General features: G+C 38.8%; 1 protein-coding gene and 1 long non-coding RNA gene across 6 annotated transcripts in view; one reads left to right on the forward strand and one right to left on the reverse strand.

The window, feature by feature from the left end:
- LOC119009501 (zinc transporter ZIP11-like) overlaps positions 1-15,698 on the reverse strand; it is a 128,442-nt gene that overhangs the window by 89,818 nt on the left and 22,926 nt on the right. For all 5 annotated transcript variants that reach the window (XM_037080831.1, XM_037080829.1, XM_037080828.1 and 2 more), the window contains exon 4: positions 11,062-11,220. In XM_037080831.1, the coding sequence (XP_036936726.1) occupies positions 11,062-11,220 (159 nt within the window). The remainder of the gene's footprint in view (positions 1-11,061; positions 11,221-15,698) is intronic.
- Positions 8,702-9,622, forward strand: LOC119009505. Its single transcript, XR_005071747.1, has 3 exons — positions 8,702-8,877; positions 9,108-9,263; positions 9,499-9,622. It is a non-coding gene; the product is annotated as an uncharacterized LOC119009505 (long non-coding RNA).

The following is a 15,698-nucleotide window of genomic DNA, read 5'->3' on the forward strand; positions in this document are numbered from 1 at the left end:
CAAAACCACAGGATACAGATATGGTTAAGGTTCAGGGGCAGAGACTGCTAGTTGAGGGTTAGGGAAAGGTCACAGTTTGGTTCCAAATAACTACTTGTAGGTGATCAGACAATTTTAGATTGTAATCCATCCATCTCAGGCGTAGAGATCATGTTATTCAATTTCCTATCATTAAGTTCTCTTTCAAAATATCACATAAGTCACCGACAGTGACGATGTTAATAATGCTTCACTCTAATCTGACCACTTTTTTCAGTAACGAGTAATCTAACGCATTCATTTTTCCAAACCAGTGATCAGATTTAAGTTACTTATTCAAGTCACTGTGCCTTACTATTATTTTTGTCATTTTCCAAAATTTTTGTCATTTGAGGTTATATGACTGCAATCAAAATTGAGGGAGTAAACTTTAAAGAAAAGATCATAGTCATTTTCAAAAGATAACAACACTGACTGTCAATAGTACAAAAAAGAACGGACAGACGGGTTTACCATCTCAAACTCCAACGTTTGTTAACCCATCCAACCAGCCTGAACTTGTTTTTCTACAGGCTTTTTGGCTTTATATAGAAAATACATGTTTTACTCTGGATGGACAAGAATCAGAATTCCAACAAGTGCTACTGGAACATAAACAAAAATCAATTCTGGGGCATTTGCTGACTGACTAACGTGGTTATTTCTGTCGAGAGGATAATATTCAATGTCCTAACTTAATAACCATCTTCACATGCCAAACCAAAGGAAAACAAACAGGAAGACTATCGCTATGAATTACTGACTTCAGTCCCTTTGATTTTGTACCTTGCAGAAACAACTTTATTTGTTCGCTGAAAAGACAGCGGCCAAAAGGGGCCATCAAACTCAGTAAAAAAAATAAATAAAATAGGACAACGCAGCTGTGTCCAATTCTTTTGTTTTATGCAGTTATATAAATATTCCCTCATTCATATTATGATCCTGGCTGCTGTGTAACTTTGATGGTCTGAATCTCTCTCACACACAAATGCAAAGATGCAGGTGTAGAGGATGGCACTAATGCTGCAGGGATTACAAGTTTCATTCCCACTCGAGCCGCTCATTAAATATGCATACACTCATAATACCGCAAGGCTAGATGGAGAACAAGGCTCATTAAATTGCATATGTCAAATTATCAAAGCACCGTTAAATAGCAAGCTAGACACATCAGCCATTCAGCCGACAGCAGTGTCTCTAGGCAGACTTATCTATCATGCTGCATGACTCCCAGAGTCAGCCGTCTGACAGCATAATGTGAGACAGGAGGGGTCAATACAGTCCATAAATGATAAGTGTTAGTAGATTACTCCCTTCAGGTCACAGGGTTGTCAGACTTGTGTGGATTAACTTCAGTTAAATGTTGCCTTTATCAGTTTTTCCTGACACTAGTCTGACTGAGGGTTTTTTAGCATGGCTCTTTTAAATCCAGATTCCAAAGTGGTGCCCTCACCCACACAAACTGAGATAAGATGGACATTCCCATCATTGGGGAACGCTTCATTTAAGCACGTTTCATTTAGGCACTGGCACCGTCCACCACAGAGAATGTTGAGATCAGTCACAGGGTCACCACATATATGTGTTTAGTGTCTCTACAGTTGGAACACTGAGACCAGACAGGTCAATCAAGACCAAATGGTCTACACAGCCACACACAATCACTATCAATCAATCCAGCAGCTACATTTCGTGAGGTGAAAATGTGCCTTGCAAACCAAGACCCAGAATAAATGTTGGCTATGTACATTTCTGCAAACCATAGATATGTTGACACTTTTACGTTACTTTATGTTTGTTCAATTTTTTCACTTTTTACTATCTAATGTTATGCTCATCGCCTGGTTAGGGTAAGACACAAAAATCACTTGGTTAGGGTGAGGAAATGATCTTGTTTTGATCATCACAATCACAGTTGGAGATTTCCCAAGTTCTCCACCTTCAGACAATAAAGCAAGGTCATAAACATGTAATGTGGATGTGATATGACACATATTGTAGGCCTGTCGACATGAACAAATGTGAACGTTCAATTGAGTTCAATTTAATTTCTAGTAAATGCTGTGGTCCGATTCTATTTGTAACTGTCCTATTCTATCATCTATAGGCACAATGGCTGAGGTTGTTGGTAGTGTCTCACTGAGCACAAGAGTCATTCCAGTTCAATAGAATCTGACTTATTATGAACCAGCATAGTTGCCCCCTGTTGGCCATTAGACTGAATGCAGGTATCTGCGCATTAGCTTGACTATGGAAATATTGTCCATGTTTTACTCTGTCTATTATTTCATTCAAACCTAAGAAATTAGGTGTGTTAGCACCCTAAAAGACAATGATCAGGACTTAGTGAAAGATGCTATCCAGTAGCATTTGGGATGTACATCTGGGACTGAAATTCAGGGTGTTCATGCCTTTAAATCTTTTGTTTTGTTTTGTTTTGTTTTTGGTTAGGCCCCAAACTTTTTGCAGTATTAAATTCCCTCAAGTTCCCTTAAACATTTTTTTTTTTTTTTTTTTAGCAAAAGAAAATTCTTCTTCATTTTATTTGTGTATTGTTTGGTGCCTTATTTAGTCATGCTCTGCTAGGTATTATAATCACCAAGATAGTAAAACATTCCCTCAAATCAAAATCTAAAATTAAAAAGACAAATGGAGTGACAAACAGAAGCACCAAAAGAATAAACTTTAAATTAAGATTACTGAATTAAATCACTTCTGTTGTTTGTTTCAAACTATCACTTCTAACCAAAGCTCAGTGAATGAATATCAGCCACAACAATAGGGGTTTTAAAATTCCCAACAGTTTCCTTCATTACGTAGTTACACAAATGCACAGTGAATAAGCAGAAGGCTAATTTCCATTATATCTCATTATGTATGCCAAATAATGTAATAAAGTCGGCTAAGCTCTTCTGTGTAGAGGTGTAAAGACAACTGTACTGTCAAAACAAGAATAGGACCGGGAACCCCTGAGACAAAGGAAACCTGTTTGACAGCAGGCATGGGAGGAAAAGTAACGAGGCCATGTCTGTTCAGCACTCTGTTCCAATTTGTGTCTGAGAGAGAACAACCCAGACAAAGAGTTTGTGTGCGTTCATTAAAGCAGGCTTGTCAAATGACTGTAATGTTTTGCAGAAAAACAAAAACTCCTAGAGAGCTAAGCACTATGTGTATGGCTCCAGCATGCCTCAACTAAGAATATAAAATTGAAATGAAAATGCAAAACAATTCAGTAACTGCTGTATAATCGCAAACATTCTAACCCATCAAAATAAGGAAATAACGGTGAAGGTCCTACACTTGAGTCTGGCAGATAAACAATGCCTAAACTTTGAATTCTCACAATGAGTTGCACTTTGACCAGCAGAACATCATCACCAGAGTGGCCCACTGAGCCTGTTAGTGTTCACCGGACTACAAATTCACCCATCACAGCCAGGACCCTGGTCACGACTTGGGAGTCCTGCTGACGGTTTCATTGAGCAGGTGAAAGGAGGTAGGTATCCTGAATTTTGACAAGCCAGACAGGAGACAAAGATGATGGTTGGAGACTGTCACAGTGTGAATGGGGAATTAGACACATTTGTGAAAATATACAAGGCTTTATTTACTTTCACAGTGAATCATAAATAAGGGGCTCAAAAAGGACAGACTGTAGGCATTGCAAATCCTATCCATGATTCAATTTGAATTGCCACTTAAAAAATGTTTTTCAGGATCAACGGATCATTGGTTTTATGCCAATGAACAATAACAATTTTTCGAGAGTTCACTTTCAAAAGATGTTCCAGGTAAACTCTAATCAAACAAATCTTAGCCTTCAGATAAGCCTGCTGTGTCATCTTTCAAGTGGTTTTGAAGTGGTTTCTTCTCCCCTTTGAACCTTAACAGATTTCAGTACTCCCGGTTTGGCAGGTACCAAAATCAAACAAATAAAGAAAAGGTTGCAGTTTACAGAAACTACTAAAAACAAGCTCTGCGTTACCATACAATTGTACACTCACAGACAGCTAACAGTTAAAGCTTTCAGACTGGGTAACCATGACTAAACATCCCCCATCAGTCCCACCAGTATGGCAGCCATTCCCCGGACACAGTAAACAGTAAGGATGTCATGTGTTTGCTGTGCTGTGGCCATTGTTACTGCTGTCCATTTGGCTAAGTGCCGCCTGTATATTGTTGGACAAGAAAACCCAGATCTGGTGATATACGGTAAACCAAGATGCAATGCTCCCAGGCTACCAGCGCTTCCTTTGCCCCCGATCATTATTTGTTGTTATGGTGATGGCAAGTAGGGCGAGAGAGAGAAGATAATAAAGTGAGAAAGAAGCACTGTATTTCATTCATGTCTCAGCAGACACATCTCTATCCATCTCTGCCAATACATGCAAACACTTTGTTTTCATACATATTATCTGAGGAATAGGGAGAGTTTGAAAAGAATACATGAAATTGGAGGAAACTCTGTGCTCCTTTCTTCACTCCCTCCCTGTCTCTCTCTCTCTACCATCCCTTTCATACTCTATTCTTCTGAGGTAAAGTACTCTTGCTTTACAAACCACTCAATCCTGCAACAGCTTGGCCAGTCCTCTCCATGACTTCAACCCAGTGACAAATGAAAGCCAGAAAATGGGATTACCAGGGTTTAAAGAAATAAGAATCTGGGACCTTTTTACAGTCTATTATTTCTATCTTTCTACCTGGACTGATAATAGTCCCACTTTTTTGGTGTTGGTGCAAAAAGACACTTTTGTGAAAATGTACAAAACCTTCTCCTTTTCCGTTGTTTTCAGACCAAGCAACCAGAGCAAATTGTTTGCGGATGGGAGAGCACATAATGTCAAGCAGGACAGAATGACCAGCTAACTAGGACTCAACAGAATACACTGATATATATATAACGTAATCGCTATCAATTTTCCCTGCTGGCACCCCGCACTTTTCTATCATGCTTGAGACTCAAGTCCTGGGAGGACCCAGCAGTGGGGTTACAGAGCTCAGAGAATTCATAGATGCATGAAATTGACTCTTCCGCCATTCTTCTTTGCTGTGAAATTGTCACTGCCGTCATACCATTTCAGAAAATTAAGTGACTGATAACTACATCCAATATTAACTGAATTAAGTGTATAACCGATCATTTCAACTACATATTAAACATACAAATTGAAATTTAGCATTGGCAGAGTGTTGTGTGAAGAGTTAAGGGCAGTGTGACGGGGCACAGTCAGGTGCGGACCCAGACCTTCTGGAGGAGTAAATACCTGCAGTCACATTGGATGCTGTTCTGATCAGATGGAAGAAGAGCTAATAGCAGAGTGAACATGAATTAACAATGATTGTCCTCTCAGTCTGTTCGCTGAACTTGAATAACTCATTAAACAACCATCAATGTTGAGGAAAAAAATCTGACATGACTCGGGACGAAATGTTCCCAGACGAGGTAATTTTGTCAAGTTTTATTCAAGAATTAAGTTTACTCTTCTCTGCCAGCTTCCCTATCCTGCAAGTAGCATTGGGTGAAACCAAATGGAACCCATCGCTACCATGAGTAAATATCACTGGGTTTCAACAAAGTTGGAAACATTTCTAAAACTGTAAGAAGATACTTGGAGCAATAGAAACAAGTTGTAAATGCAACATCAACATATCAGTGTTTCCCCTACATACAAATAGCAGTGGCAGTATGTTTGTGGTGTTTTCCTACTTGGTAGAGGAAGCCTGACTTTACTCTCCATAAAAAAGCCACTTTTAGTATCTCTCTGACCAACACCGGTGTTGAGATGAATAGTGTATAATAATTAATCAAAACAACCCCCTTGAATTTACATTCCACATCTTAATCTTTCTCTCTGTGTGCTGGTGCCATGATTGCCATGTTAAAATACTGTGAACAAAATCTATGAAGGCAGACACGCTGCAAACAAATTGTTGGGTGCATTGTAGCAACTCCCGCTCTGTTGTCTAATAACCAATGTCTAATTACTCGAAAACTGCAATGCCAGGTGTGAATATTTATGACTTTCATCATCCCAGCTCATACTTTAGTTTTGGAACAAAAACTAATCTAGCCACCGGAGTTTCAAGATAAGAGCACGACCTGCATAACATTTTTACAAAACAAAAACTCAACGGTATTTTAACATGCCCTTTAGACCATCCTAGTGTGAGAGGCAGAAAGACAGAGATGTGTGGAAAGAAAGAGCGGAATGGGGGTGGTGATAAAATGTCTTGACTGGAACCATTATACAGTGTCTTGGTAACCCGTTTTCATCGCCAGGCTCTCTTAGTTCCTTCCTGCTCTCTGCCAATCTCTCTCATCCTCTCATCCTACTACATGTCTGTTATCGCTCCCATCCCTCTCTCCTTGTCAACCTTACCTCTCTCTCTCTGTTCATCTTGCCCTTCCTCAATCGCTCTTCCCATTCAGTTCCAATGTTTACTAAGGAGCCAGTAAAAGTAGCACCAGCAGCTGTCCAAACACTGATGGCCCCCCGCTGTGTGTGTGTGTGTATAAGATCCTCTATGTTCCCTGTTGATTTCGTGCTAGCCATTATCACAGCCTGACGTTTCCCCTACTGTCACCATGGCACCAAGGAAAGTGAAGGCATAAGAAGCAGGAAGACAGAGGAGAGGTGGAATACATGGAGAGGGGTTCAAGTGGCTGTGGGGGAACTAGAAAATAAAGGAACAAAGCAACCATAAAATGGAAAAGGGTGATGCAGTATTTCAAAAGGCATGATGTGGGAATGAAGAATTTAAAATGATGTTAGATGACATCATTCAAAGAAAAAAACAGGAGACAGTCATCTAGCAAAATATAACTGCAACTGAAATGGTGAAAAATAAAGAAGATAATATATTCTCACAGCTTTTTTACATTTTCTCCAGACTGTACATCTCAACTAACACTGCATATTTTTCTTGCTTTAGTGCAAAAAGAAAAAAAAAAAAGCGTCCAGTCATGGCAATGTAAGGTCAAGTACACCAGGACATTCTGGAATACATTCTTTTGAGAGTGACAGCAGAGAAAACTGTCTCCCTTCACCAGTGAAGGGAATCAGATCAACTCTTACATCCCTGCCTGGGGAGCATTTGATATTCGTCCCCATGCCAGATTTAAGATCATCTCCACACATTCTGTACCTTAGCTGTCTACAGCCTCAGAAGCTTGAGACAAAGTTAGCTGGCTAGCTGCACTGAGGAAGCTTGGCGAAGAAAAACTTTGAATCATTGAATGAAAGACAATAACAGCAGCCCGCAGAACAGACACGCTGCTGCCACCAGTGTTACCAAGCATCTCGAATTTGCCAAACTGGGCAGGTTTAAATAAAAAAATAATCAAAAGGCACATCGAGATGTAACATTAATGCATTTGAGTAGTATCAATCTTTTCATTTTCTCTCCCACATGTCACAAACTTGAACATCTCTTTCTTGCGCTCTCTGGTGGGAGGCCTTTCAAGTCAATATATTACAATAGTGCAGGGCTCAGAGGTCGAAGGCTGTCAGTGATTTGGCACAACCGAGGTAGGCATACAAAAAGTCACCAATTCGGTATCTTACCAAATGTGAAATATGGTCACAATCTCCCTTCAGTTCCTGAGCTATGGTGTTTGAACATAAAATGCAAACACCAATTTATCCTGTTTGACATTTGTGTGACATACTAACAATCAGTGTGTGGAACATGGCCTAAAGTGTGCATAATGAGATCGCAATGACCTTGACCTTTGATCACCAAAATCTCATCAGATGAAAAAAAAATCCCAGGTGTTCTTGAAATATCACCTGAAAAAGAATGGGATGGATGGACAGACAACCTGAAAACATAACGCCTCTGGTCATTGCAGCGAGGTATAAAAATACTCCATCACTACTGTTTTTGAAGACTTGTTTCCTACCATTGTAATTGTTACAGAAAAGGTTATATTTAATCATGTTTGATGAATTCACAGGGAACACAACAACTTACAACCCATATGTATATGCAGGCCAAGATAATGTGCCTCATGCAGTAACCACTTACAAATTCCATGTTGTTAAAGAGTGACTGAAGGCAGCTATTTGGGTAGAACTGAATTCACAAGAAGCACCAGGCCTGTTGTTTGAGTCATGCACATGGTCTACCAGTTTCTTCATAAAAACTGACTTACAGAATTCAACAAAATAAAGAACATAAGCAGTAGCTGGATTCATTTTATAAGCTAATTGTTTATCAGACACTGCTTAATGTGCTGTGTTTGTTGTCTGCTAATTTCATAGTGCAGAGTTGTTCTTCAGTCTTGGGTAATATTCATATGAAACTTACCCACAAATAGAGTTGAATACACACACTTACATAGCAATTTGGAACATTAAATTATGCTATTATCTCCTCATAGACACACGGCAGGCTGAAACAAGCCGTTTAATGGAAGAATAGATGAGAAAATTCATGGGAATCCAACTCAGACAACAATCAAAAGAAAGTGATTGAGGAATACAATAAGAACATGCTCTCCCACGTTGTTGACAGCCTTCCATTGCTCAGTCCCCTCTGAGCAGTTACAAAAGCGTGCTTTCGATCAAAGCACATTCTCGAGACACTATTTCTCCACATTCTACTGTACCAACAAAAACACAATAAAAAGAATATTCAATGTATTATCTTGAGGCAATATATCAGACAGTAGTTTCAACATTTTAATTTCAGGACCATCAGTTTTTAATGCTGTACTATCAATCTACAGAAAGTAGTGGGAACGTTGAAACTACTTACCATATGTCAGACATGAAATTTCTCCCATATGTCATGTATTCAATTTAGGTCACTTTCATTTCCATGAATAAGAACTGATTTAAAAGGATTCATTTATATGTATGTATTCATGCCCAGCTTGATTTAAAAGACAGAATTGACCCAACTATTGTAAAAACTGCAACAAATTACTCGCCTGCTGTAAATTCTTTTGAACAGTACAGTACGTTCCCCGTGTGAAAGCTTTAAGCACTGAGAAATTAAACCCATTTGAAACAATTGGCTAGAAAACCTATATGCTTCAAGAATGGCTTGTTCGCCCATTACCACTGATACCGTTTTCTTTTCAGAGCATTTTCTCTGCCTCAGTTTTCCAATTGCATGCAGTTACTGAACTGCAGCATGGGTGCTTTTAGGCCAGGAAGGTCAGCTGCCCAATTAACCCCTGCTGAGTTGAGTGGAGAGGCGGGAAATGACTAGGTTGGACCTTAACGGCTTCCTATAAGGTAAACTTTCAGTGCATCTATAAGCGATTGTGTATTATACTTAGTGAAATGGGATATTCTGACTTAAAAAGACTGAAAAAAGACCAATATACTTGGAAAAAATGTTATTTTTTCCAGTAAAACATCACTGAGAAATAATGCAATAAGTATTTACTGGATGTTACATAAAGCTACTATCTTTATGTGCATATAGTGGTTTTTGATTCCCTTAGCTGAACAGTCATTTCTTTCACAGATGGGTTTGGCCATTGATTCAACATGCTCACTTGACTGAAAAGCTACCGACAAAGTCAGACCGCAAAACAAGAGCCAGACACTCATCTGGCCCATCAGCCAACTGTGGCACTGGCGTGTCAGACACTATGAGATTTACTAAAAGAATGAAACTATATAAAACCTCAAATAGCTTACTCCACCTATGTGTGCAGTAGCTAATTTATATCTACATATAGATGGGATGAATAAACCCCCCTTCCTCTCACTCCATTATCCTCAATAGACTGTGTCCGCGTGTTGTGTTTATATATGAGTGTGTGTCATCTTGTATGAGAGTGTGTAACGGTGATGTGTCAGCCGCTCCTTCATATGTAATTCGCGTCAGTGCTGCTGTCCTGGTGTGACTGCAGGAGCTTAAGGCAACAGCTGTTCTCTGCTGTTCCTGCTGTAGTGGCTGCATCACATTTCTGCCTCTGTCAGTCCCGTCTCTACCCATTCCACTTCTCTTACACACAGCTCAGACAAAGACTCATTTTCAATCATTAGATAAAGTTCACATATGCGAAATCATGATGATGACTGGTGATAATTATGGAATCTTCGGGGGTTCATCTGATTTTAATTCAATGTCATGTTAATCATGTTAAAATAATAATGACCTTGCTTCACTTTTCAAAGTTAAATGATCATTGATTTTGCAGAATCCAGCTGTAGTCAAAACCAATCAGGTTGCGTCCAAGGTGTCCAAGACCAAGTCACAACCAAACAAATATAAAGCAAAACAAGACTAAGAGTCAATTATCATGCTGGCAGCTCTGAGAAAGCACAATGACACAGTGGTGTTTAGAGCCATCATCAGCATTCCTGCTCACCATAAAACACAATATTACATGTAAAAATGTATGCACAGTCATAAGCACTCATACACACAAATATACAAGCCAAAGTGCCAAAGAGACGACGTGACTGGGAGAGTAATAAAAAAAACAAGGATCATACAGTGTATCCTTACCAAGACCACACACACACAGGAGGCAAAGAAACACAGACACAGAGCAAAGGAAAAGTAAACTCGACTTAAAAGGCAAGACCACAGTCCAATATTGGGTAAAACAATAATCTGGAAAAAAAAGTACTATAGACCTGGTAGCATCTTAATATCAAGAGCCTCTGTAAAGCTCATCTCTTCACCAGAACTCAAGTCAAGTATTTTGTTTCAAGCTGTTATCTCTTTCAAAGATTGACTAACCCATTCTGCCATGTAGAAGTCAATGCGACAGTCACACACAAGAGATTACGATTCACCAAGACATCGATTGTGACCATTTCAAGTAATAGTTAGAAGTCTGGACCCCGGTTCCCTAATATAAAGGAAATCATTTTGAACATTAAATGTCTTTCTATTATAGCCATTGAATATAGGTAAAAAATCATTTGGATTCTGTATCTACCTTTTACATAGCATCCCAATTTACACAAACATGCCCTTGCTACCTTCAGTGTTTTCATACCACTACAAATAATCTTCTTACAAACATCCATAGAATAAACTGTATGTGTGAGAATCCCATTCGGGTCTTACCAGCAGGGGCATCGCAAGGTCAGCAAAGTAAACAAATGCCGCTCCAAGTGTGAATCCCACAGCAACTGGCACGAAAGCAAAGGAACCATATTTCCCAGAGTCCTCTGCCATGTCAATCGCAGGTGCCAACAATGACCAATAGGAGGCAGCCAACATTACCTAAGAGAGGCAACAAAAGGGAGTAGAAAAGCTTTGTAAAACCAAGATTATTTACATCCTGAAAGGTTATGCATGACAAATGAGATATAGACTGGGGAGTAAAGTGACAATTCAGATACAGACCTGCTGTATCATAGCAGACTTGTGCCTTATAATATATAAATATCTATTTGTCATCTTCTCGATTACCATTTTAATGGAAGATAACAAGAAAATGTTACCTGAAAACAGTAACTTTAAAATTAAATGGTGTGAATGAAGACATCTGAAGGTGATGTTTTCTTATTTTTAAAATAAAAATTAAGAAGCCGTAATCTGAACTATTCCTATGCTAAGAAAGTAAAGATGTCAACCTGTGTCCATTTGTTTGTTTGTTGGCTGGCTGGTTAGTTGATTTATCAGCAGGATTATACAAAAACTATACAACAGATCTCCATGAAACTTTGATGGAGGATGGATCTCGGCTTAGAACAGACTCCATTAACTAGGACAAGCAGAAATTTTAGGTTATCAATTATGTCAATTATGATCAAATTACTTTTGGTGAGTAGATGACTCTAACTTAAAAGTCTCATTTGAGCAAACTGCTAAGAACATTGTGCTTGGGGATATGAATACCAATCTTTTGTTGCATGAGGCCCATTGTTTCTTAGATTTGACTGCAAGTGAGCAGTGCCCTGATAGTGAAAGCAAGTCGACTCAATCTCAGAAAGGTGGGTCAAAACTTCTCTGATATAAAATCACAATATGTTTGGTCCCATAAATACGGTCCACGAACATTGATGTTTATCAACTGATGTTTGATGTTTATTCCTAAAACTAGTTGGCATGAACAAACTTGTGTGTCCTTTCGTTCTGCATGTATGCACACAAAGTATCAGCAGCTTCTGTTGTTCATCACTGCAGCTTGCCTTCCGCCATTTTCAATTCTATTTGAGTTCTTGCAGCTCCTCTCATAGTTGCATCCTACCATTGCTTCACTACTGGAAGTGCGCTACGCGAGTCTGCTCTCAGCCCTGCCAATCAAAAATAATGGAATCATAGCGTTAGGTTGCAGTCAGCTCCTGCATGCAAAAGCAATATACTGCTGGCAACACGCCTGGTCAGCTTTTTCAATCACACCATGTATAACAGTGTCAAAGGTGATTGTAACTCATTTTGTTTGGTTCAAAATGGAAATTTGGTGCTGAAACCTTATGAATTACGGTAAACTTGACAGTTTCATTCATGCATTCTGGAAATAAATTCCCACCATGATGGCAGAGGACTGATCCCATCCTGTTTTTCCTCTGCTGTGTAACCTGTGTAACCTGCTTCCAAACAGCATTTCAGGGTCCCAGTGAGGGCTCATGCCCCTTTTATGTTCAGCGTATCCGCTTTCTAACTAAATCCGTTGTTCGATGTGTGAGGCAATTGGTAATAAAAGGGAAAGAGTTACATAGGTAGAAGCAGAAAGCTGGATTCAAAATACATACTATGTAGAAAATAAACGATTCATTTGACAATGAAGGGCATATTAGTTCAATAAGAGGCCAGAAAGATTATTACATGGCTAAAAAGTATATCTAATATATACATTTTTATCACAATAATGCTGGTACAAGCATTATCACTAATGGTGTGGCCCATCCTGTAAGAAACCATACCATCCAAATTAAATAAGTAATCTGAGACAAGGGAACCAAAATCTTGAGAAAATCTTTTTGTGACTGAATTAGTCAGTATTGCCTCTAAGGCTAGACTGAAGTTCTGCAAAAGATAAATGTCCATGTTGAATGTTACGGGTTACATTAGGTTGCAAAGATTTGCAAAAGGAGCCATCTAAATCATCTAAACAACACGTTGTGTGGCCCTGAGCGTTACATAAGATGATTTAACCTTTGGTTGTGAGGCTGGTTGTGAATGAGAAAAATGTCCGTGTTTGTACAAGTATAAAAGAAACAAGCACTTGAACTCTATCTCTCCTGATGTCTATTTACATGCAGCCTGGAAAAGCATGGTCTCAGTTTTGTACCGTGTACAATTTTAATTACATTTAAACCAACTATTCAGTTCATCAGCTGATCTTATATTGGTAACTTTTTCCAGAGAGGAAGAGTTTTGTCATTGAAATGATTGATGACTGCTGCCTTTGGTTTAAATTAAGTCTTAACATTATCTTTAATGTATAGTACTGAACACTGACTTCATGGCACTATTGGTTTTACAGGCCCAGTTATGATTCTAATAACAGGAGAAGTCTGATTTGAAGATGGTTTACTTCGCAGGCTCTTCCACTTCATTTATTTTTCAATTATATCAAGTAATTCTATCCCAGGAATATGGAGCCTGTTTGCTCTGTCCACTTGTGATCAGCTGGATCACAAGTGGACAAAGTGTAGGTTACTACCATGACACACTGTGATCTGATCACTCAAACCACCAGCCGAGGTGGTCTGGGACACATTTGACCGCATTTGCTTTGTTGTGCAAACGCGAATGTAATTTGATGCGTCCAGAACAAGGGCATAACAGGATAATAAATCATCAATACAGGACATGACGGTTTATTTGGTGACATATTGCCAATGTTGAAGACAAAGAGAGGAGCAATAACTGTAGTAATAACTGTGCACAGGGCTATTTGACAGGCAGTGAATAAATCTCATCACAAATGGTCAGCTGGACACCTTGGAGACACATGATGGACACAGGTGTACACAGCAATCTGTCTCAGTTGTTCACCAAGTCAAAACGGAACCATGGTTGATCAAATACAGCAACCCAGCTTCTGATTCCCATGACACATTTCTATATGTGCATCTGCCTTGCAAACTTGTGAGAGACTTTACTCATTCTCTCAACTTTCCTGATACCTTAACACACCAGCAGCATAACCCATAATCAATAAGATAATAATATAAGCACTCCTCGGGGGATTATTTTTATCTTCCACACCAGCTCTCCTCATTATAACTTTCCATCGTCTACCAATCACTGGTGTGATTCTGCAATCTTGTACTTCTGTTCCAACTGAGTCAAGGTGGGGAACCATGTACATGTTAAGCAAGAACAAACCAGAGCTTCCATAAGAGTAGCAGTTCGACACATTGCTGATACAGCTGCCAAGCCTAGAAGGTGCACAAGACAGACTGATGTGAAGGCACAAACATTAATAGCAGGACAAATTATGTGTTTTTCGATGATTGATGTAAATGATAATGAGTCTGATAGCAATCCAAAAGTCAAATGTATTCATGAAGAACAGATATTTCAAAGCATATGAAAAAGGATTTTACAGTTTAAGTAAGAATGAAATAAGTAACTTTTCAAAGTTTCAATAACGGTCTTCCCCACTGTGAATATGACACTGCAGTCAGAATCATGTTAGCTATAGGGACTGTTTCCTGTTGTTGCTCAGATTAAACAAATACAATAAACAAAGTATTAAATTTGGAGGTGCTCTTAGGTAAATTTTGTTACCTTCCAAAAGAGCCTACTTGTTAATTGAAGCAAGCTGTTCCCCATGTTTCCAAGCTTTGATGCTAAGCTAAGTGGCTGCTAGCTTCAGATTTCATGGATGGATATGAGAGTGGTATCAATCCAATCGGTGGTCTGAAGTCACTACTAAATGTATTTTCTGAAACCATTCCTTTGATCATTTTTGAAGTGGCACTTTTTACAGTTTGCCTATGATGTCTTATTTCAAATTCAGAACTGACTTGGATATTTCAGGTTGGAGTTTTGGTATTCCATTGTCAGAATTCTTTACCAGAGTCTCTTTAAGGGAATCACCAAATACATTCATTGTTTTATTGTGTAATCACATAGAATGTAATTGAGATTCATGGCCATTGATAACGCAGCCACCTTTTTGAAAACATGCCTATTCCTTAAGGCAAACATAAAACTAGACAGCACTGTTGAATTTTCTCTTGACAACTGAGAGAGACATACAGAGAGATAAGAAACTGAGGATGCTTAAATCAAATGATGGTGAAGACTGAAGTGTAAGATGAGAGACTGATTAAGCTCCGAGATGTAGCATGCAAATGGCTTTAAACATACAAAGTTATACGTTGGACGGATGATGATACGTGATTGATGGTAATGGATGCTTTTAGTTTCAGCAAAAAAAGTATATTTCTGTTTGTTTTTTCCAAAACTATTCCTTTGGTGGTCTAAAGCCAGGCCAACCCAATACGAGAAAACAAAACAACAAAGTTTGATTATCCATATCCTGAAGTAATTCTATTTCTTACATTTATTGTCCTGACTCTGGGAAGTGCCAGAAAATGCAATTAATTATTGAGCAACAAAATGTTAATTACTATAATTAAAGATAATCAATTATGAAAGATAATTAAAGATAATGATTTTGCTTCCATGTTTTTGTTGATTGTGACGTGAAAAATGAGTTCAGAAGCCTTTCAATGTCACTTCTAAGAAAAGAGCCCAAATTGTACCACAGGCTGTAATAACTGGCACAACTGCTGTGA

The sequence above is a fragment of the Acanthopagrus latus genome, chromosome 20, assembly GCF_904848185.1.
Source record: "Acanthopagrus latus isolate v.2019 chromosome 20, fAcaLat1.1, whole genome shotgun sequence".
NCBI lineage: Eukaryota > Metazoa > Chordata > Actinopteri > Spariformes > Sparidae > Acanthopagrus > Acanthopagrus latus.